This window comes from Stegodyphus dumicola, chromosome 5 (assembly GCF_044657685.1).
Source record: "Stegodyphus dumicola isolate Sdum_Otavi_A_Nest chromosome 5, ASM4465768v1".
Classification (NCBI taxonomy): Eukaryota; Metazoa; Arthropoda; class Arachnida; order Araneae; family Eresidae; genus Stegodyphus; species Stegodyphus dumicola.
The window spans coordinates 202,332,955-202,358,869 of NC_140772.1; the positions used below are offsets into that span (position 1 = coordinate 202,332,955).

The 25,915-nt window shown below is 34.3% G+C and overlaps 1 protein-coding gene across 3 annotated transcripts in view; it reads left to right on the forward strand.

Moving 5' to 3' along the window:
• The window catches only part of LOC118187679 (cGMP-specific 3',5'-cyclic phosphodiesterase-like), an 883,923-nt gene that overhangs the window by 597,397 nt on the left and 260,611 nt on the right, over positions 1–25,915 (forward strand). For all 3 annotated transcript variants that reach the window (XM_085817555.1, XM_085817557.1, XM_085817554.1), the window contains one exon: positions 18,553–18,711. In XM_085817555.1, the coding sequence (XP_085673681.1) occupies positions 18,553–18,711 (159 nt within the window). The remainder of the gene's footprint in view (positions 1–18,552; positions 18,712–25,915) is intronic.

The window sequence follows — 25,915 nt, forward strand, 5'->3', positions numbered from 1 at the left end:
AATGTATGTATGTTTCTTGCATTGGGATAAAACAACGGTACCTAGAGCTATCCAATTTCAAATGACGTAATCCTACTGCGAATCTGGGCATCTGGAAGCCCAAATTTGTAATTTGTAATTTATTTTACTGTCGATTTCATATTTTATAAAACTTTAACGAATTTTTGATTAACAAGCTCAAGGATTTCAAATAGAGCAATGCCAACGTTGTACAGAGGGGAAAAAAACATTTTTATCACTAGCGCATGCGAGACTGTGTATCAGAAATTCTAAAGATATGCTCAGTTTAAAATTATTTTGCGATATTGCTGTTGAACTGAATTTCATGGTTTACGGGCGAAGAACATGATATTTAATAAATTAAGGTAACACCCAAAACGTTAGAAAAAATGCCCCTTTGGACGTAATTTAAAATCTGAAATCCTTCAGATTTTTTTCTTTTTCCTCCCTTTTTTTTTGGGGGGGGGGTTGCGGTTTTTTCATTGTAAGATACATTTTAAGTTTATAACAGTTAGTTTAGTTCACGTTTCCTATCTCTTCTAGCTTCACCTTATAATTCCTTACCAGACTGAGTTTTTGAATCGTGTTAAATGTAAATGAGAAGTAGAAAGTTTCTAAGTCAAAATTACTCGGACTTCAGTAGAGAGAGTTAGGATTCCTGAATAGCTCACGTTTGACTTTTGGCTATGTCTCTAACTGTTACTACGCTCGGCCGTTTTACGTGCCTTTTGATAGCTTCGCTGGCTAAAGTTAAATACTATGGGCCAACTAGTTTAGAATTGCGTTAGCTTCAGCAAAATCTCTTTAGTTAGTCATTAGTTAGTTCTTAATATGTAAATAATAAGAACTAACTAATGACTAACTAAAGAGATTTTCCCAAGTGAAGCCCAAGTGAAGGCTTTGCTGTACGCCTGAGAAAGGAGCCAATTGTAAACATTTATTTTGAGCAAAGAAAGGGTAATTAACCCTTCTTGAGTTTCCGTTTTTGTTCTTGGACTTAAGCGATTATTCGCTCAGTAGTTCACTGAGTTCTTCAACACTTAGTTTAGTAAAATAATAGGGAGTCAACATTGCATCATTATTATTGAATTAAGTACTTCAGTTTCACTTTTGAACAGTGGTGAGCTGTAGGAAACTGGTTCGAGCCTTTTGTTATATTTATCTGAAACTTGCGAACTCTTTGGTAATTTTATTTGGCTGTCCTTTACTACAAGAAAGCTACATGTCTAGCGTGACAAAACATACTTTGACAAGTGTTAAATTTTACATTAAATTATGAAATAAAAATAAATTATTTTCTGGATTTCGTGGAGGTGATTTTACCTGGAAAATAGCATAATGAAATTTCTGATGCTATGACGAAAGATAAAGTCAGTGTAAAGACTGCTGCTATCAGTAGCGCACAATTTGAGCGGCCTGTCAGTTTGAAGAACAATATTTCCACAAAACGCTCTTTTTCGACTCTATTTCTGATTTCACATTTAATGGCAATCTCCACAGATGGGGAAACTTTAAGGGAATTTCTTCCTAAACCTTATATAAAAACATATTTTTGAAAAATCATCGCTATTTCTGAATTTAAAAGGTCAACTGACGTGAAAGGAGAAAAAATTTTTGCTCTAAGATATATGATATTTTACGATTTTTATTTATAAATTTTAAATATTTTATTTTTTATTTAAAATAATTGTTAATCATTCAGAGTGATTTGTAATTCTTACATTTAGTTAAAATAGTTTTTAAAGCGTGTTTTTTTTTTTTTTTTTACTTCTTTGTAAAAAAAGTAAAAGAATATTGTAATCGCGAAAAATTTCGGAAATATCCATTCCCGAAACCATTTTGCCGATGTTTCTGCGTGACGACTGTACGGACAGAATAAAGCGAAAGGTATTTTTGTCGTAGCATCTGTACGTACGTACGTATGCATGCATTTCGCTTAACTCAAAAACGATAAGCCGTAAAACGTTAAAATTTTGTATATGGGAATACTATAATAACTAGTTGTGCACCTCCTTTGTTTATTGCAATCGGTCGTACCAAACAATTTATATATATATATATATGTGTGTGTGTGTGTGTGTGTGTAATAAAAACAAATTTAGAAGTACTGATGTAGGAATACTGAAACGCTGAAACGCAGAAATACCGATTGCAAAGCACGTAAACCCATATTGAAGAAGAAGAATTCTGATTGCGTAATATAATAACTAGTTGTGCACCTCCTTTGTTTATTGCAATCGGTCGTACCAAACAATTTATATATATATATATATATATGTGTGTGTGTGTGTGTGTAATAAAAACAAATTTAGAAGTACTGATGTAGGAATACTGAAACGCTGAAACGCAGAAATACCGATTGCAAAGCACGTAAACCCATATTGAAGAAGAAGAATTCTGATTGCGTAATATGCTAAAATATTGAATCCGTAGTGATTAGGAAACTTGGCAGCAGAGTAACATTAAATATTCACTTTTATTTCAAGTGGCATTTGTGGCCACAATTTTGTTGGAACTCTAATCGTGCCTCTTTCCAGAACATTTATATTTTTGATACTCTACCGATAGGAAGAGAGCACAACGAAATAGCATCCAAGTAGCAAAAAATTTGAAGCTAAAGTGCGTTTTTATCCAGTATGGAAGATCGCTTAGAGGACGGTTTTAGTTTAGGCCAGAAATATTTCAGTTCTGAAAAATTTGAATTTAAGTTCTGAATAAGCTACGTCAACAGCTTTACGCAAACTCTGCGGCATAGATTAATCTAGAAATGGCGCAACCAGGGAAGTTATTATTTTTAGAATATACCTAAATAAAGAGAATGTAATATATAAATAAATATAGAGGAACTACCCAAATAAAAATGGAGAATTAAAAGCCTATTGATAAATTGAATTAGAAAGCTGATTTACATATTGTATATCTCACATATTCCCCCCGTTCAAAAAGAAAAAGGCTTATTATTATTATCTATGTGTTCCTCCCTAAGGGTGAGATGCCTTCGTGGAGGACTATCTAAGGGAAATTGGCTCGTATTAACACGTTACACATGGGGGAAAAGCACGAAAACGGCCATGCAGCCAGCTCGTTCGCGGGATTCGAACTCCGGACCAACCAACCAATGTTCAAGGACTTTACCGTTCGGCCAGTGGGGGGGTGGGGAGGCTTGGCGACAGAAAAAAGAAGAGAAGAAAGCACTAAAGCATTAGCGAAGCAAGGGAAATATATTTGTGTGGGAGGAATCAAAATTTTAATCCAAATATTGTTTTAAAAACTAACAAAATTTTGTATTGTTGTTGTCAATATAAAACCAAAATTTTCTTTTACATATTCATAAAATTTTTACTAAAATTAATTATTTAGCATTTATAAAATAATCCACATTTTCTTAATCGTAAAACAATGTAAAATGGAATTAGTACGTAATATAGAAAAAGTAACAAAATTCAGTACAACCGTAAAATAAACTTTGTTAAAAATGGGCATGATGGATGTGGGATGCTCAAATACAGTTACACGTAAAAGTCTTCGTTGCCTATAGAAGGTAACGGCTTTATATTGTATAATTATCAAAGTTTGTATTTATAACAATAATAATATCGATAGTATAATTTTGTGAATGTAAAACAAGAAAATAAATAAACCTCATAGGAATATATCTGTTTAGGGAAGGCTTTTAAAACATTTCAGATATAAAAATGTTAATTAAATACATCTATTAATTGCGTTACAAAATCACAAGAAATTTCAAAATATTATAATGCAATTAATTTTTCCTTCGAAAAATCAACTAAAATAAAATTACTAAAATTATACTTTCTATTATTATCGGCATTTCTAATTTTGTACTAACTGAATGATTCCACAGCTTTCTCTTATTACCATATTTACATATATATATACACTGCTGGCCACCGTAAATGCAACACCCTGAAGGAAGCATGCAAATAACATGAAATTTACAACATACATTAGCGGAGGTGAGATATGCAAATGATTAAAATTTCAGCACAGACGCACATTACGCGCGCCTGTGGCGCCACTTCAAAGCACTATTTAAGGCTTGGAGTTTTCGACGATTTCAAGTTCGGCAATTTTTTTTTTTTTTCCCAAAAAAAAACGATCAATTATATCTCGTAGTAAACAGCGATCATCGCTTGATCAAGTATCCGAGTTCGACAGAGGAAGAATAGTGGCCGACCGAGAGTGTGGATTATCTTTCGGGAAAATCGGTAGTCGTGTTGGAGGAAACCAAACAACTGTAATGCGGATATGTGACCGTTGGATGCAGGAGGGATCGACGTGTTCGATCGCATCGGCCTCAGTACACCACTTCACGTGATGACAGGAACATTGTGCGCATGGCAGTGACGGATCGCTCAGTCACATCACGAACCATAGCACAGCACATTCAGTCTGTAATGCATCATCCAGTATCTGCGCGTACCATTCGACGCCGTTTACAGAAGAGTGGTCTGTCCGCAAGATGTCCATTGCTTCGCCTACCCTTGACGCAGAACCACAGACGTCTCCGCCGCCAATGGTGCGATGAAAGAAGGATGTGGACGGCAGAATGGAATGAAATTGTCTTTACTGACGAGTCACGTTTCTGTCTGCAACACCACGGTGGTCGGATTCGAGTCTGGAGACACCGTGGAGAGAGGATGCTGAAGAGCTGAGTTATGCACCCCCACACTGGTTTTTCACCGGGTATTATGTTATGGGGCGGTATTGGATATCACTCTCGCACTCCTCTAGTACGCATTGCCGGTACTTTAAACAGCCAGCGCTACATCTGCGAGGTGTTGGAGCCAGTTGCCCTTCCTTACTTTCAGGGCTTGCCCACAGCCATATTTCAACAGGATAATGCGCGACCACACGTGGCACGCATTGTCCAAGAGTTCTTCGTCAATCGCCAGATTGAATTGCTTCTCTGGCCGGCTCGCTTTCCGGATCTTTCGCCGATAGAAAACATGTGGTCTATGCTTGCTGAACGATGGACCCAGATTACATCCCAACCTGCCACACCAGATCAATTTTGTTAACGTGTGAAAGCTGCTTGGTCTGCTGTACCCCAAGAACACATCCAAAGTCTCTTTGAATCAATGCCGAGGCGTGTGACAGCGGTGATCTCAAACCATGGCGGCTACTCTGGCTACTGATTCTTGAAGGAACCACGCTTCACAGAAGTCTATAAATTTAATCATTTGATACTTGGTCAACATGTTATCTACTAAATAAATTTTGCTGTGATATCTCTTGTCTTTCTTGGTGTTGCAATTTGGGTGGTCAGCAGTCTCTCTCTCTCTATATATATATATATACACACATACACTTACACCCCCTTTCCTGGCTTAAAAGTGCTTATCTGGCCTTTATTTTCGCTATTCTTAAAAAGGAAGTATTGTAATCGCGAAAAGTTTCAGGCAGCATATTTCAACGAAAATATCCATTTTGACCGCTATCGAATGCAATTTAACGATGTTTTTGCGTGATATCTGTACGTAAGGACAGAATAAAATACTCTTTTCCTTCCAAAAAATTATAAAACTGCTTTAAAGTTAATTCTGAAGAGAATTTTTCGTGGCGTCTGTACGAATGTATGTACGTACGTACATACGTATCTCGCATAACTCAAAAACGAGTAGCCTCAGAATGTTGAAATTTTGTATATAGAACTGCTATAACGTGTAGATGTGCACCTCGTATTTTGGTTGCAATCGGCCGCACCAAACGTATATAAATATATATTTATATATAGTATATCCACTCTGTTACCCGGCTCAGTGATCTCAGTTTCTTTACTCTTATATGTTGGTAAATTGCACATTTTTTGCTTTAAAAATGATTTAATTATGTTGTTTTTATCTTCCGGTTAAGGATTTTTAGTAAATCTGTGTGCAATATTTTTAGAATCATCAGCAATTTTAAAGTTGTTTAATTGCCGCTAAGCCTTTTTTAATGGCGGCCATTGATGTTTACATTTGAAACAGGAGACTAGTGCATTTGTTGCCAATCTAGAGAAACTTAGCATCGCAACAACAAAGATAATGCCTACATTTATTATTTAAATCATGCTTAATCGTTTCTGGAATTTTTTCGAGGAAATAAGCGTTTAAGATTTACTTCGTAATTTTTAATATAGATATTTTGAGTTTTTATGAATTTTTGCCTTATCGCGAAGTGAGAACTGAATTAATTGAATGAGAAATACTAAATCGTCTGTGAAAAACTGTTTCTTTTCTGTTTTGTTTGCTTAATTTCTTTCATACATCGTTTTAGCTTTATTATAGTATTTGAATAGAATATGTGGCAACGATAATTCTTCAAATGATATAAATTTTGTGCATTCAGAGTGTCGTTATAGTAAACAAATATAGTGAATTTTAAAAAGTGCATTTATTCTATTGTCTTTTATGCGCAGTCGACGAAGTAGATTTAATTCAATCCTATCATTTTAAATGAAATTCAAGAAAAAAATGCGTATAATTAAATATTCCGTACAAGGAAGTCATGTTGTGTACACATCAGATTTTTTCATAAAGGGTTGCTACTGCTGGCTTTAAATCGTAGAGTTTGTTGATCTAAAATTTGTAAGTTTTACAAAATCTATATATGTTTGTTTGTTTGTTCATATGTATGGTTTTTTTTTTTTTTTTTTTTTTTTTTTTTTTGTTTTGTTCTCGTTATTTCTTTCTGATCAATTCTGATCTATTTTTTCCCACATTTAATCCACGAAAATTGAATCTAGTTTCAATATTGGATGGAACTTGAGTTTTGACGACCATTTGATTAGAAAGACGAAAAGCGATATCGTTCTCTCTGTTGTTAGATACATTACTTTCAATTTAACGCAACTGTAATCGGATACTTCCGCTAGAACATATATAATGTATAGTGTTTGTTATGTATATATATATATATATATATGTGTGTGTGTATATTATATATATCGTGCTAGCATATGTCAGGTAATTACACTGATGTCAGAAAATTATTATTAATTCATTTAAATACAAATTTGTTACATCAGATTTTCGCGATTAAAGAATTCACTCAAACATACCCTTGCGTTCTACGGGTTCGTGGATTTAGTGATTAATGAAAACTCTTGATGAAGAATGAAAACACAATTTATTAGCCAGTATTGCTGAGGACAGCTCCATAAACGCGTTTACAGTCGTCGAAAAACTATGACAAACACGCTGAAATAATCAGCAACGCAGACTTCAGGCTATGAAGCTATAACAGTGAAGATGGCTTCACAGCAAACACTAGAGTACAGCTCCCGACTCGGTTCAGTCGTTCTCGGAAATCAACGTACTCTCCAGACTCTCCACGCTACAATTTGAGATGCACTCGACGATACACTCGATAGCCTCAACGATGCACACTTTCGAACCACTAACTCGCGATACACTGTGTTTATATAGTTTTGGGCCTGCCTTCGAGAACATTCTGCACCAAACCGGTAAAATTTCATTCTAGAATGTTCTCCATCCGTCTACAAGATATCGCCAATGTCGCCATATGGGCGATTTCGCTCCCATTTGGCGACATTGCTACCTAAGCCTGCTTTCCGGGTCTACCTAAGCCTGCTTTTAAGTCTGGCTACCCTAAGCCTGCTTTCCGGGAAAGCTATCCCACCGCAGCTGGGGATTTAATAACTATACGAAGGAGACGAAACGCGATCACAACCAAATCGTTGCGGATTTTTCGGAGGAGGGTTAATTCCCCTTGATAGTCAACCTTCCTCCTGGAAATCAGTAATAATTTACCTGCTTTTTGTATGTACAGTTCTATCTTATTTTTATGTATATTCTTTTACTTTTCTTTACAATGTAAGATTTTAATTCATACCAATACTAATTTTAAGATGCTTTCAAGTTTATTACAAGTTTTTAATAGTTCTAACACTGTCCTCTTAAGTATTAACATGTCCTAAATTCAGTTTGCAATAGCTTTACATTTCCTTTCCAAGCATATAATCATTATATGTTTGATATAACGTTTGTTATCATCCATTGTAAGTCTCGGAAAGCATCATTGCAGGCGGATACGGGATAGCCTTGTATTTTTAAAATGTTCACAACAATGTTTTTATTTATTTGTGAATCTTTAATTTGGATTTTGAAACCATAACATCAGAGGGCTAAAATCGAACTTTTTAAACTATTTATGATGTGAAAATTCAAATTAGTTTTCCCGTAAGATTTTTCTGAAATGTTAGTGTACGCAGATGCGAGTAGGAGGAGGTGGAATCACGCCGTCTGGCGGCCGGAAGCGGTGGTTGGCATGAGGAATTGGTGGCATTTCCCGTCACGTACCTGCATCGGATGTCTCGAATCAGGCCAATGGGCCGACATTCTCTACTGCAATCAGCATCCAATCCGCTGTGAATTTTCCTGCTTTGATTCAGCAAAACAGATCTCAACCCCTCCAGTTAACCCTTGATACGTTAATCGCATGAATGAAAGAAGTAAAACTCTTATTACGCAACGAGCTGCACCTTATGCTGTGAATGGGTTGCAGTTTAACATATCATACGCGGGGGAGGAGAGCATATAACATCCGGCGATAAAAACTTTTCCCTCACATGTATTGTGTCATATAACTCGCATTAAAATGTATTTAATGAGAGTATGCTAATAACGGATTTTGCGAAACGCACAAGAATGTAAAATTTATATATATATATATATAAACGCATAAATATATAAGATACGGAATATATAAAACAAAATTCTTACTTTAATTTGTATAAGCCCCTCTTAGCCCAAAGGGTCAATTTGTTGAGAAGGACTACAATTTCGTTTTGGCATTTTGCGTTGATTGACTATAAACGGAGAATCATTTTTTTAAGTTGTTGCAACCGAATTTTATCGCCCTGTATTATATTTAAAGACATTTAATAATGATGAATATGCATGAATGTATGTATGTTTCTCTCACTGTGAAAAAACAACGGTACCTAGAGACATCAAATTTTGAATAACGTAGTCCTCCATTCGAATATGGGCAACTGGAAGCCCAAATTTGGAATTTGTTTTATAATTACCCATTTCATATTTTGTCAAACATTAAAAAACATTTGAAGCTCAACGATTTCAACGACAGGAATGCCAACACTGTAACATTTTTATCTGCAGCGCGCGCGAGATTGTGTATCGGAAATTCTAAAGATATGCATTGTAAAATTATTTTGCGATATTGCTATTGAATTGAATTTTATGGTTTAAGTGCGAAGAACATGATATTTAATAAAAAAAGGTAACACAAAAAACGTTAAAAAAGCGCCCATTTGGGCATAATGTAAAATCTGAAAGCTTTCAGATTTTTTTTAAATGTATTTTTTTCCCCTCCCTTTTTTTTTTTTTTTTTTTTTTTTTTTTTTTAATCCAAAGAAGCTTTATCCCTGAAGGACTATTGTTTTCGTTTTGCGATTTTGCGTTGAATCGCTATAAATGTCCGTTTCATTTTTCAAACTCTAACATTTGCCACCAAATGTTAGAGTCCTGCATTATATTTGAAGAAATTAAATAATGAAAAATCTGCATAAATGTATGTCTATTTCTGGCATTGTGATAAAACAACGGTACATAGAGCCTTCGAATTTTGAATGACGTAATCCTCCTACGAATATGAGCATGTGGAAGACTAAATTTGAAATTTGGAATTATTATTGATTTTATTATTGAAATTTTATTATTGATTTCATATTTTCTAAAACTTAACGAATTTTTGAGTAAGAAACTCAAGGATTTAAAAGCGAGCGGGAAGAAACCCGCTCTTACGGAGAAAATTAGACCTTTTTATCTATCTCCAGCGCGCGGAACTGTGTAACGGAAATTCTAAAGATAAGATTTTAAAATTATTTTGCGACATTGCTATTTAATTGAATTTTATGGTTTAAGTGCAAAGAACATGATATTTAATAAATAAAGGTAATATACAAAACGTTAAAAAAATACCCTTTTGGACGTAATTTGAAGTCTAAAACCTTTCATTTTTTTTTCGTTTTTAATTTTTTTTTTTTTTTTTTTTTTTTTAAACTCTTTCGGAAATGCGTCATTTCAAAACTAACTGGAGTAACGTTTCTAAGAAAACTAGCTTGTGTTCACATTACACATGGGAAACTCACAGAACTGTCATGCAGTAAACCATTCGTCAAGATTTTTCAGCTGAATAGAATTAGTAGTGTTCGGGGTGTTGATTGTATAACATACCATTAATTGTATGCGATATCGGTCGCATACTACGCAATAATGAGATTGATTGTATATCATGCGACTGGTTGTATTTCATCTTGATTGTATATCATGTGATTCCCAATTACCGACCTTTTAATTTGGATTTAGATTCATTAGGTTTTGGCATAGCTTATTTCAAGGGAGGGATGTCTTTCTGGGGTAATTTTCTAAATGGAACTGGCTTGCGTTCACGTTACACATGGGAAAAACCACAAAAGCTCTTGCGCAGTCAAAACACTCCTCTAGATTTTCACTTGAATCGAATTAGCAGTTTTCAGCGGCCTTATCCGCTCGGCTGTTAATGGAAACCGATTTTTGCTGGATTCGACGTTCGGCTGGATAAATAAATGACCCATTAATTCGAAAAAGCATACGAAGTAGCATTTATAAATATAAAATCGTTGGGAAAATTATAAATTTCAGTTGAACGTGAATATTCTTTAAACATTTCTTTATTTAGGTAAAATATTATTACTTTTCATTCGGTTTTTGATTTTAATTCTTTTTAAGTTAGAGGTTTGGTTTATTAGATTACGGCAAAGCACTTGAGGGCTATCTGCCTTAAGGGAGGGATGCCTTCGTACTGGACCTTTTAAGGAAAACTGGCTCTTATACACGTTACACATGGGGAAAACCACGAAACCACCCATGCAGCCAGCCCGTTCGCGAGATTCGAACCTCTCTTAAACCTCGGACCGAACTACCAGTGTTCAGCGACATTACCGCTCGGCCGCTGTTGGGCCTTTTTAAGTTAATCGTATCACGGATAGCAATCACTGACTAAAGCCCAGAGACGAAGGTTTTCGAAATTATATTCAGTGGTAATCTTATAAGGTATTTCTCCCGCTTTCTTAGCGTGCCTTCGTGGTGTAGTGATCTGCACGCTGGGCGCGTATTCCAGAGATTCGTGGTTCGATTTCCGGCGAAGGCGTTACATATTTTTCACATCTCCTGCTTTCAAAAAATACCTAATGTCTCTACGATCTTGTTTAACTTTACTTTACTAAACAAAAGAAATACAAGTAGAAGTTAAGGGCAACACCTCTTTAATACCAAAGGTTATTGAGATTCTGCTGTACATAGACTAACTGGTAAGATACCGCCCCAGATTTTGGGATTCCGAAGGAAAGCACTACAGGGTTGGTCCGAGGGTCTTTCTTCTAAATCACCAAACTCTCGAGGGAATTTCGGTTCGTAGTATATTTTGAGCCGCATGAAAGTAAGCTCCATAACCGTGAGTCAAATATATTGTTATGATTAACCCTGATCTGTTAATTTAATATCTATGTTTCTTGTGTTCTCCGTTTTCGCAAAATGTAATCTTACGATAGGCATGACCACTATGCAAATTATTTAAACGGATGCACCAGTTTATTTCTGTTTTTAGACTTGTTTATTGATGTCAACGTAATTCAAAATAACTTTCTAGAAATCAGAATAAAAATATGTAATAAATTATTTAATTATTCTCTAGCTATTTATGTCAACTTAAATTTGTGCAATGTAGGTGATCGACGGAATGTATACAATGTCAGTTATATAATTTCCATTTGTTGACTGGATCCGTCCATCACTTACGGAACAGCTAGGATCGTTACGGCTCTCGAGCCAGAGAGCTTCAAGAGGATTCAAGTGCGCGAAGAGAGAGCTTCGCTGTTTTTGCTTTGTTAGAATTTCCGCTCTTCGTAAAAGTGAGATTGAAGGTAGAAAAATGTGGGTTACACCATGAGTATCTTTTTCTCTTCCTAAGAAGAGCTCATCAAGTTGTAGGCGGACTTAACTACAACAAGTGCGTCGGAGGAGTGTTTTCTACCTCTATTGCTTCAGGTTTTTCTGAGTCTAGATTGAGCCTGAATCATGACATAGGTTTTGTCTTTTCGTCAACAGAGTGTCTTCAAGCCCTGAACTTCAAATCAAAATGAAGTAAATAAAATCTTGAAGCTTTTAAATTTTATATTACTCCCAAAGGGGCCTTTTTTTTAACGTTTTGTGTGTTACATTTATTTATTAAATATCATGTTCTTTGCCTTTAAACATAAAATTCAATTCAACAGCAGTACCGCAAAATAATTTTAAAATGAGCATATCTCTAGAATTTCCGATACACAGTCTCGCGCTCTGGAGATAAAAATTATTTTTTTCCGTACAGTGTTGCCATTATTAATTTTAAAATCGTTGAGTTTCTTAATCAAAAACTCATAAATGCTTTACAATATAGAAACAGATAAGAAAAAATTTGGGCTTCCAGATGCCCATATTCGGGTGGAGACGTACGTTATTCAAATTTCGATGGCTCTAGGTACTATTGTTTTATCATAATGTGAAAAACATGCATACATTATTCAGATTCTTCATTATTTACTTCCTTTAAATATAATACTGGGCTTTAATATTTGGTGGCAACAATTTAAAAAGTGATTCGCCATTTATGGTGAACCAACGCAAAAATGCCAAAAGGAAATTGATAGCCCTTCTGCGCAAATTGCCCCTTTGGGTTAAAAATGGGTGTTTCTATACGTTTAAAAAACAAAAGCAATTAACGCACATAAAAAGAGCACATATCTTTATGTATGAACTTTTGTAAAAGGATTAATAGTTACTTATTTTTAGATGAGAAGATTCATAAATACTTTTCCGATATACTTAAAATGCAAGTTTCAATGACTGTTGCATGGTCATATTGTACTATGCTTGTATTTTTATACATAGCAGCTAATGATCTTCTTTATAGATGCTAAAAAAACGCTGGAGGGAAATTATCATGATGTAAAAATTCATACTTCGAGACAGTGGAACACTCATTTCGAGAATGTCTTGTCTGTCTATTTATATATATATGTTCTATAATAATTCAGGCCCCCCCAACCGGTATAGTGGTTAGCGTGGCTGACTGCCGTGACGAAGGGCCCGGGATAGAATCCCAGAGAAGGCATGGATGTCTGTAAATGCATAGTCTCCGTGCGGCATGGGGGCATTCTATATTCGGCGAGCCGAAATCCCCTCGAGAGGTTGTTGTTAGGCGAAGAGGAGGATGGGAGACCCTCGAACCCGTCCCTCTGGGGTTCTTTCCATCAAAATTGGGGGGCGAAACGGAGCTAAATCACATTTTCACCCGTAAGGTGCTTAAGGCTATTGCCAACAACAGGCGTGAAATTGCACTCCTTGCCACGACGAATTTCGTCGGCTTGTGCTGACTATAGGTCAAACAAGTGAGCATTAGCAGCCACAGCAATAACAGTAATAGTTCAGAAATATATGTGTTACATATTATCAGGTTCAATGTTCCGCCTTACTTTCTTTGGGAACATGCAAAGACCCTGACTCGGAACAGGGAGCTTACTAAAGCTATGTTCAATAAATGTGGGAAGTAGACAGGATACACAGGAAGGGTATACAAAACCCTTTATTTTTCACTCTTTACAATAATTTCCGTAATTCGGAATACAGAGACCAACTACTTGTGGTCTGAACGTAAGAATATAAAAATATTTAACTAAACTCTAACTTAACTTTGGAATAATAAACAAGGGCCTACGTGGAAGATTGGCCGTATATTAACAGGAAGCCGTATGTAGTACAGAGAACTGTTAACTCTACAATACGTTTAAAATTATCAAGAGGATTAAACCTCTGGCCTGGAAGGCAACCAGCAACCGAGTAAAACTTCTGAGGCAAGCGGCCTGCTTCGACTAACTCCTTCCTCTCTCTCGCTTGGCAAAAAGCCACAACTTAAGTACTTGGCGTTCGCCAGACAAATTTTGCATAAATAAGTTAACGCTTTTAATTCTGGCCGGAAGTAGAAAATAAGAAGTGATAGTAAAGATTTAAAATAAAATAAACGTTAGTAAAACTTAAGATCCTTACAATATGTTCTTATAAAGGCAAATTTTTTATTGTCATCTGAAATAAGATTTCAGTTTTTCCTTTTATTTTTGAGGAAACGCGTTCGAGAAATGCAAATTAATCATAAAAATGGTATTTATAAATAAGAATGAAACCGCTCAAAATCTTTAAAAGGCTATTACGTTGACAATTTTGTTGCTATTCGTATAAAAATACATACTGCTTCTCATCAAAATCAAATGTTAATAAAGAGACATACTGCTTCTTTTTGTTGCATTAGTTTTAAAGTATATTGGTTACATAGAGCACAGAACATGAGGCTTCAATGGCCATTTAACTATAACATTTATAATCAACGTTAATGTTATTTATGTCATAGGATATAGATATTAAGTTTTTGGATAAAGCGGCCAGCGCCTTGGAAAATGTGATCAGGCTGATTGGCGTCTATTCATTCTCGCAGAAAAAGAGAGAGAGAGAAAATAAAAGAAAAGGCGAAGAAATATTTTGTAATTGAAGAAATAAAAGCACAAAAAATGTAATTCTCAGAACCGACTTTTGAAGAATTGTCCGGAGACCCTTGACACAAATTATTAAGTGTATAGTCTTACAAATTCCGAAGTTTTTTGAAACTGTGGATTTTCATCATCCATAAAAAACTTGAGAGTACTATGTAATTATATATGTAAGTGTCAAGGTATAATTACAAGTTGTCAAGATGTAATTACAGTAATGTTATGACATAATTACGTATGTTATTAATCTTGTAATCTTTGTGTATGGTCATATTTTGCAAACAGCATTTATTAATGCAGTGCGCGCTTTATTTTGAAAAACAAAAATCAGATTACTTTCTGTATATTTTAGACTTAATGTCCCACTCAGGAAACGCTTAAGCTCAAATCTGAAATATGGTAATATAATGCAATCTTTTGAGATAAATGGTTAAATTAGATTTTCTCTCTATAAGAGGGTAGCAATATAAAGGGTAGCGCATGAATAATGTTTAATCTAAATAATGAACAGCATTTATCTTTCAACACAATTTATTTTTGTCATTTTTAGCATTAAATTCAAGTTATGCAATTCTAAATATGCGGCGAGCCGAAAGTCCTCTTGTGTGGATTGGTGGAAAGGGAGAGGAGTGGAAGACCCCCGAACCCCCCCCCGGGTTGCTGTCCGTCAGAATTTGGGGTGGAAAATAGAAGTCCAACCTCTCTTCAGAGTAGGCTCTGGCAACCATTGTTCCATGTAATATGGACCAAACGACAACAATAGCATCTGAAAAATAGCGGCCATTGTTATCCCTTTCCGGCACGCTACCTTTTACAGTCGGAGTTTTGATAAAAAAAAAAAAAAAAAAAAAAAGGTAGGCAGTCTAATTAGGCCTAGAGGAGTACACAAGTAAAATTTTGTGAAGACAGCATTATCGTTTTAATTCTGTGGCTGTGCCCAAAGTGGGCGCAATGATTGAGTAGAGCTTCGAAACGAGTGCTAAAAAGAGCATTGTTGTCAATGAACTGATCGATGAGAGGCGGAGAAACAAAGAATACAGACTCTCAGTTGTCCTAGATTATCGGTGAGTCCGGTCTGAGCGCACCTAGGGTTCGCCGTTTGATTTTAGGCAAGATTTCAAGGTAAAAATTTAAAACTAATATAGAATAAGGAGATTAGCATACAGCCAAAAAATAACATAGAAATTTCTTTTCAAACAATTTTTTATACCTTAAAAAAAATCTGGAAGATTTCTTTGAAAAATGAGGGTCTTAAAAAACTAAACATGGATAAAATATATGGACTGATTTGTGTTGAGCTGCCATCTACTATAAATAAAGAAGGTTCAGAGTAACCTATAAATCCTTTTTCATTCAATTTTTCTGTACGTACAGAAGGAAATTTTTAGGTGTATCCAGACCGGACACACTGTGCCGCCAAGGCTTAACCTCGACTCTATGTGCTGTGTCCGGAGACTTTTCGCATCTGTGTTAGGTCCATAACACACACGCATTTGTTTCACGCGAACTACGTTTCGGACAATTTTTCTGCTTGGTTTACTATTGAAAGAAAGACGCGCGATTTTTTCCTTCCTTTCGAAAAAAATTGCAAGTTGTCCGTTTTCAACCAATCAGGTATTAGCTTCAAATGCTTCCGGCTTGTTTGTAATGGAGAATTGGCTGTTGTGTGAGTTTCTCGTCAAACATTGCTGCATATTTCGCAGCTTTTATTAAATAACCTTTCAATTTGCATAGTCGGAGCGAAAAAAATATCTGAGCTTTAAAGCTGACGTTCACAATGCTTGATCAGAACTCAAAACCTGGGAAGAGATCTAAGAGATCTCTATTTTTTCGCTAACGATGTCGATTAGGCTAGATTATTTGAATATGGCAAATACGAGAAAACTATCCGCCTAAAATGAGGGATGCCTTCGTGAAAGATATGAATGAAACTGGCTCGTGTTCACGCAACACATGGGGAAATCTACGAAACCCAACCACGCAGCCAGCCCCTTCGCCTGGGATCGAAGGATCGAACTCAAACCGGATCGAACTACCACTATTCAGCGGTTTTAACCACTAGGCCGCTAATGGGGTCAGAAAATGTTGAATTAGTGTGGAAAATGTTGAAGCATAAAGTGAGTTAAAGAATCTGAGTCTTTTTTTTTTAGTCAAAGGAACAAAGTAGACTTTTTTTAAGAAAAGGTGAACAGTGTCCTTTACTTGGTCATGAAATTTTCCATCGTAAAACTTCCAGCTGTAGGCTATACAGTCCTATAAAGAAAAAAAAAATATTGCACTAAAGGAAAATCCTTATTTACTGTGTCAGGCACACATTTAATTATTAACTTTATATAAGCAGCACTGGGATATCGTAGTGCATGATTTCCATGAGAAGTAAAGCTCAGTCGATCAATTAGTAAAGTACTCACAAACCGAAATTGCGTGTGGTCCAAATACAGGATCTAGAAGCAACTGAAGCGCCGCGGTTTTTTTATTTTTTATTTTATTTATTTATTTTTTATTTTTTATTTTAACGAAGAGATTTTTGCCAAAGCGAATATTTTAGCTTTATTTACTACATACAAAGCGTACATAATATACAAAACAATAATAATAATGAAACAAACGAAAAAATTAAATTTATATTTATTTTTAAATCTAGACATTAAGATCTGGAATAAAAGTTTTATCGTTTACGTTTTGTAACTCAAATGTGTAGTTAGATATGACTGAAATTTCAGTCAGACATTTATTTCAAATAATTCTAATGTACTGAATTAACCACTACTTACTTGAATTAAAAATAAGCAAATTACGGAACCCTTCCACGGTGCACAAAACTAGAGAATAAAAAATAAAAACCCATTATCTTTCTTTTATTTGTTAATTAAACTTTTCTTTGATGCATACAGAAACAATACACATATTTACATATAAACATTTCTTGCTGCACCTTTCAGCTCATGGCGTTTCAATTTCGATAAAGTGTATAAATTTAAAGAAACATTAATAGAAATTATTTTTATTAGGAATTATAGCTACTCTCCCTTAAGTCTAATTATAAAAAGTTCATAAAATCAATTTGAGTTGTTCTTATTATGCTTTATGAACTACGAAATAGGACAAGGAATAACTGTTTAAACTAAGAATGGTTTTAAGTAATTGACATAGTGTCCGATTTCTATGTTAGAAATAATATTTCATTTTTGTCTCTATTTATGCTCTTATAACTTCAGATTCTTCTTCATGGTCTTTTGATATTAGAAACGTCTTTGGCTCTAGTGTAGAACAGGGTGCCCCTTCGATTGGTGACAAATTTTGTTAAATTTTGGAGATAAAACCCCGTTTCTGGTTACTATGATAATTTTAACTTTGTTTTAACTTCCATTGCCATCCCCTTAGGGTAATTGTAACTTTTTTTTAACTTTATATGACGTCATCATTCTTCTGATTTTTTTAAGTGAAAATAGATCGATGTTTAAGTGAAAATAGATCGATGCATTTTATTGATAACATATCCAACTGATAATTTTTAATTAGCATTACGTCATTAATTAATTAATTATGCATTTATGTCATTACTGTTACTGCATCAATTAAAAGATATTTCTGATGTTACATATATGATATATTTCAGCATAGAAAACTGTATGATATAAAAGTCGTTTAGTTCCTGTAATGGTTAAAAAATGTTTTTGGTGTTATATGTACCGTCACAGAAAATTATTTGTTTAACAAAAATTAAAACCAGGATCGATTCATTTTTCATTAATTTTTTTGTAAGGGAGGCCTTCCTTTGAAGAATATTAGCAAAGATAGTCGTTACTGATTATATTTCTTCAGTTAACCTGTTTGATATGCATGACAAGGACTTGATTGCAGCTACCTGCAAGAAAATATTATCTAATGCGTCTTGTTAATTAAGAGGGGTTGCGAATGATGAATGTGTTTCAATTCTCTTGTAGGATCCTCGTTTCAACAAGGAGATCGATGCCCGAACAGGTTATCGGACGATGAGCGTCATGTGCCAACCTATCCTTAATTTCCAAGGAGACGTGATTGGGGTCGCTCAGTGCATCAATAAGGTCACAGCGGATGGCCAGTTCACAGAGCAAGACCAGGAGGTAAGTTTTTAATTTAGCCTTTCACTCTGCTTCTGGCGGTGAACGGTACTGAAACAATCTCTACAGGATAGAAGGCTGTTGCAATTTTACCAGTATCCTATAAGAGACTAGGATAAATATCCAGATCTCTAGCCACTGAATCAAAATCTGAATATATTCCTGATAAAGCTATGAATGTTTAAAATTTTACTCCATGCCTCTCTAAATCTAAGTAACACTTTCTAAAGCAAAATTTAGATTTGGTATAAAGAAGATGTAAAAGCCTTAGAATAAAATTTAGAGTAGATTGAGAAGCCCTAGAAGGAAATTTAAATTTAAATTTTAGAAGGGAAAACATGTGGAAACTGAAATTAATATAATATGAAATATAATAAGGGAAATGGGGTTTGTTCGCCGTGGCCATTTCGCCGTGGCAGTTTCGCCGTCAAGACATATTTTTCTTTGCACGACTGTATTATATCTCTCCGTATTATATCAATTTGATTTAAACTAATAACTCTGTTTAGTTTAATAATTTAATTAGTTTTGATAAGCATTTTATATAAAATAATATATATTGGGTCAGTCCATAAATTCGTGCGCAATTTTTGGTAAATTTTTAAATAATATAAAAAACACAATTTAATATTTTAATTAATTATATATTTTCCTCCATTATCTACAATGTCTCGCCATCTTACAGGCAGCTTTTTTATGTCATTGCTGTAGAAAGACTATGATGCAAAAAAACTTGAAAGTTCATTGTGTACATCCAGTTTAGAATTCAATTTTTTTCCTAGTAAAAGTTTTGTAAGGTACGAAATAAGTAAAAATCACTTGGAACAATAGCTGGGGAGTAAGCAGGATGTGGCAAAAGCTCCCAATTAAATTCACTAATTTTTTTTTCTTGCAGCATTGTTCGAGCCGTATGCAGTCTAGCGTTATCACGATGAAACAACGCTTACTTGATATTCACCAACCGTGGGCGTTTTTTGATCAATTCTGAGTTTAGACGGCAGTTCACTGTAAACATCTGAATCAATCGTTTGATTTGGTTATAACAGTTCAAAATGTCCTGAACGTCAATGCTGCTTTTTCCAACTTTAAACTTTTTAAACCATTTCTGGGCAGTCCTTACACTAATAGTGTGTTCACCCTGTACACTATTAATTTTTATCGCCGCAAACCTGGCGCACGAAAATAAAAAATGTAGCACAGCACGTTTGTACTGATTATCTATATTCATCTTCTATGGATACTAAAATGCGTTCGATATTTACGAAAGTTTGTGATGAACTGAATAATATGCAAGTTTCAACAGGTTCAAAATTGTATTGTTTTAGTAAATGCGTCATAGTGAATTCCACGCATACACTTAATGCGCACGAACTTATGGACTGACCCGATAAAATGCTTTTGTGCACAGTGTTGTACAAATACACCGTTACACATGATATATTAATTTTATGAGAGTAAGATGCTGACAAGATTCCAAAGTAATTCCGTTTTCCATTCAGTTTTCATAAAAATGTGAATTTCCTACTTGTACGAGTGATTTCTCTGAACTAGCCGATTAAACTTTCAAGAAATTTTGGCGAATCATGTAAATATTGTACTCGCATAATTTTAAAATTGATAATATAACTTCTGTTACATCGGAGGTTTAGCCGCAGTTCTCTTTGATACTGATAATAATAATTTTCCAACTAACTATGTGTAAATTCTTTATATCGCATATTCATAAATAACTATATATATTTAAAGCAACCTTTATTAAATATACAAAAGGTAAACATAATTATTAAACTAAATAAATTTAATACGAGCATAGTATGGCAAGATAAAATACAATCATGTAAGGAAAAATAGGTCTTGACGGCGAAACATCCCGACTGCGAAACATCCCGACGGCGAAACGGCCACGGTGAAATGGCGACGGCGAAAAGTCCTAGACACCTTAATGAGAGCTGGCATAAAAGTTAAACTTCAGTATAGATTTTGCACAATAAATCAAACGTATATAAATGGTTTCTTATTATAAAAGTGATAATAAGTCATCTACTGATGCTGGATATGTTAGAATGATCCTTTGTGGCCTTTTTGAAAGGTACTCAATTCAACAATTCATAATTAGTAAAAATTCGAATTTATCTGAAACAATACTGAAGTCTTTATAAAGAATTGTGGAGAAAAACCAAATATTAAAGAATATGTTGGCTGATTGTTTACAATACCCAAAATTATCATATTATTTTGAATCCGATTTCTAGATTATCAGAAACTGCCATACTAGTATGAATGTAAATAAATCCAAACTCATGTTATTATCAAAGCAACTACATTTTATCCCTAATTTAGAATATCGTCATTATTGATGATTCGGATATGAAAAATGGATTATCGCGAACAATGAATCATCTCCATTATGTTAACAAAACCAATACTATTAAAATCCGTGCGCCTCTCTATGTCTGTATGTTTGTTCGTTTGCGACAGCATCTCCTCCGAAACAGCGAGGACTTGAGTTTTGAGAGACGTATCCTCGCATTCCAAAAATTCGCGGCAAGTTATTTCGACCATTCTCATCTTCGTGCAATTTTATCAGACGACACGGAAATTAAAACCTCTGAAAAAGCTAATTTTCGCACTCATTTTTCAGACTGGCAATAGTTTCGCATGCTGGAGATAAAAATCTGCTTTATTTCAAAAAGTTTTGCCAATTTTTGCTTTTGAATCGTAAAGTTTGTTCGTAAAAATTTTTAAATTTTACAAAACATGAAATAAAAATAGCATTGCGAAACATTAAATATACTATTACTTTTATATAAGGTCATGTTCTGACACTGAAGAAAGCACGCGATTTCATGTGACGTAATTATATGTCTAATATGTTTCGTTTACATTTTAAATGTCAGCATTTTAAATAAAAAGCTGCTGTTGGCAGCTTTTTTGTTTCAGGTTAGGATGATTGACACCATGTTAATTCTTTTGTTGATATTGAGAAAAAAGTTGTTCTATTACGTTAAACTTAAATCATGGCGTCGTACGTATCAACATGAAGTGTTAAAAGTTTTTGTTTCCTGGTTTGGCAACAAAAAAAATTATTTTGGAACTCGTTGTTGCTTGGAAATGTAAACGTTGAAGAAAGAGTTAACTTCCCTACAGAATTTTTAAACTCTTTGCAAGTACCAGGAATGCCATTACACTGCCTTCGACTGAAAATTGGTTCTCAAATGATACTACTCAAGAATCCCAACTCAGCCAAACTATGTAATGGAACAAAGATAGTCGTCAGACGCTATCGAATAACATCATCGAAGCCGAACTTATGACTAGAAAGGACAAAGGACACATAGTATTTATCTCCGGAATACCACTGATATCTACTAAACTGCCATTTTAATTTAAAAGACTGCAAATTCCAATCAAATTAGCATATAGTTTTACAATTTAACAAACTATGTAATGGAACAAACATGGTCGTCAGACAGCTATCGAATAACATCATCGAAGTCGAACTTATGACTAGGACAAAGGACACATAGTATTTATCCCCAAAATACCACTGATATCTACTAAACTGCCATTGTACTTTAAAAGACTGCAAATTCCAATCAAATTAGCATATAGTTTTACAATTTAAAAAAGCGCAAAGACACGCTTTAAAACATTGCACCAACCTCAAAGACTCCTATTTTTCTCACGGGTCAGCTATACGTAGCTTGCTCAGTGGGAAATTCGAAACATTTGTACATATATACCCCGGATAACAAAATGAATAATGTTGTTTTTGAACAAGTATTGTAAATAGTTAGAATATGCTTTCAATAAAAAAAATTTACCTCTTATATTTTAAAGTTTATAATTTTATTCCAACTACCACACAATCTCGTATCAAATCCCTGAGCGAAGCCGGGTACCCTAGCAAGTTTATAATAAAACCCTATAAAGCAAATATTACTACAAAATAAAAGGTTTATACAATTATAGAGGTAAAATTCTGCAGTAATATATTAAGTAAAACTATATTAATTATTGCTGAAATTAATTTTATCCTGGGAATTTAGATTTAGCAACTACATTTCAAAGTTTAACGTGTAAAATAAAATAGTAACATCCAAGCTTCAAATTTTGCTTTGCGATCTAAATGACATATTTTCTGGGCCACTTGTTTTCCTTTTTGCTTTTACTGGTCTATATTTAATGAAAAATTTCGAAATATGATCCTGCAAGAGAGAAGTATTCAGTCACGAAGATTATACCTTCAATTTTTAATGATACTTTAATTTTAGACTGCATGTCAATGAAAACGTAGCTATTAAAGCTTAGGTAGCTGTGAATTCCGTGTAATTTAATGTGTAATATTCCATTAAAAAACACTTTTCGTTCGAGATAAACAGAAAAATGCAATACGCCGAGCGTAAACAACGTAGCTTTCGGAAAGAGTGAGTATCATGTAAAGAGAAGTTCTAAAACCTTCATCTTTTCATTTGCTCATGTATACAAGTAATTCGGTATTGTTTGATATTGTTACGCTTTTTGTATTTAATTTGCTATTTTTAATATAATTGTAATTAAAATTATTTTACTTCCCCGTGCAATGCAGGGCGTGACGAGTTTTAAGAGAAAGCTATGCCGTAAAAGTAAACTACAGGAGCACGCGCATTTCATAAATAGATATCTTGTAATTGTACTCTTTTACTATCCAGAAAAATCGAGAAAATACCAGAATGTTCTCGTGCATGATTAAAAAATAGCTTATAAAATCCGGATTTAAACATCTCAGTTCAGTTGTTTACTTCGTTCTTGTTGTTAACTGTTGCGAATTCGCGGTGAGATCGGATTAGCTTTCTTTGCTTTGAATTGTGTTCTGTATAACGTTTTAGTAGTTTAAAATATAACTATTGTGTTTTAGTAGTTTAAAACATAACTATTGTGATATTGCACGAATATCTCTGAGGAAATTTGAGCATTTTGTTTTATTTCTTGGAATAAGAAGAATAAATTTTATTAACTTTTTATCGATTTATGCATTCAATCCTTTACCAACCCTTTACTAACCGTACGCACGCAACAATATGCAGAACTCATCCATACAGAAGCCAAAACTTTTGGCATAAAACCAAAGATTAAGAGATAAAATTTATGAAGTTGAAGTATAGCTTAATGGTTTCATAGTTTAACTACCGTGCAAGTTGGCGTTTAACTACCAAGCATGATGGCAAAAATAACTGAATGTCGCAGAATTATTATCGCTAGAGGAACAAAGTTAGCAGATGGCTGGAAGTTTCCTTCTGGCAGAGAAATGAAACGAGGCTCGATAAGAAAGGGTATTAACATAAAACAACGGGTTATAAAATTTAAATGATTCTTATAGTTTAGCCGATGTACTGGATCGTATAAAATACTTTCAAAAATCCTACGACAGCTCCATGTTGGGTACTTCAGGCTTCAGATGTCAGGATATAGACTTCGCAAGCTATTATCGCACTGTATCTTTAGCAAAATTTCCATGTAAATTTCTGGCTATGTAGTCTGGAATTCCAACTGAAACTAAAAAAAATACATAAGACGTAAAAAATATAAGCCAGTATTAAATGGTGTTATATTTTTTTTTAGGGGAGTGGGCAACGAATACTTGATTTAACACTAGGACGCTAATATGAATACGAGCGCATAAGAAAATGCATGGAAGAATTCTGCCCTGAAATATTGTAGTCAATACCCGGCCAGAGAAAGTAACACATAAATCGTTGCTGCAATGTAATCTTTAAAAACTATTGCCTGGCATTCACGTTCGATCAAAAGATTACTTCGTGACCGACATGATGATCATATATAACAAATCTTCCTGAAAAAATTATTCAGTTTGTAAAACGTGGTAACTCTTATTTTTGAGAGTCGAAGAAAGGGCGGTAAATCAAGAACGCTTGACTGATACGCTATTTTGGTGCCATTTAATCATATCGAAGCGCATCAGCTGATATATCTCAGGCATTTCAAGCTGATCTGTGAGCCATCTTTGGCCACTTCACATCCTTAAGCAGTTAACGTGGGTAGCCCAAAATAAACCACACCCAAAGCAAGTGATGTCTCCTAGCTTCGATTTGGTTTATCATTTTTTATGTGTTCTAGACAATTTTTGCGTGTTTTTTGGTATAAGTTTAACTGTTGCTTATTTACAAATTAGCGGAAGTACCCGATGCCAGTTAAGTTAGATTAAGAGTAATGTATCTAACAACGATAGAGATATCGTAATTGAGAGAACGATACCACTGTAATCCTTCTCTAATAACGATGCAAAAAATACAATTCAAAATCATATATTTTTCAGTTTGATGGAACCCACATTAAAAATTTCGATAGAAAAATAAATTAATTCTTCTCTTGTTACATCAGCAACAATGGCACGCAGTTTTTAATGATTTTCGTCTTTCTAATCAAATGTCCTCAAAGCTCCAGTTCCATCCAATATTTCACCTATATTCAATTTTAGTCGGTTAAATGTGGCAAAGAATAGATCATAATTAGTCAGAAATCAATAACGTGAACAAATAAACACACAAACTGGCATTCTTCTTTATATACGGAAAGAGAGAGATTTTTTGAAACTTACAAATTTTTGATTAACAAACTCTACGATTTCAAAGCGAGCAGTAGCAACACTTTTCGAAATTAAACATTTTTATTTCCAACGCGCGAGACTGTTGCCACGCGGAAACATGAGTGCGAAAATTAGTGTTTTTAGAGTTTTTAATTAATAATTTTGGCTGATTAAAGTCGTACAAAGATGAGAATAGTCGAAAGGGCTTCCCACGAATTTTTGAAATCGGGAACAATGTATTTAATGTTTGGCAATGCCATTTTTATTTCATTGTAAAACTTAGGAATTTTTTATTAACAAAATTTACGATTTGAAAGCGAGAAGTGGAGACACATTTCGGAATAAAGCAGATTTTTATCTCCAGGGCGCGAGACTGTTGCCACTCCAAAAAATGAGGGAGAAAATTAGCATTTTCATATTTTTTAATTAACATCTCTGTTTTTTGGAAAAAGTGGACGTTGACCTTTTCCAGGACCCAGAAAAGAATTATACAAAGTTTTGTGACGATAGCTACAGTAGTGATTGAGTTAATCGCGAACAAACACACAGACTTTCTTCTTGATATATATATAGATAGATAGATAAATTTCAAAATCACATGGAGATAAGCAGAAATGAAAC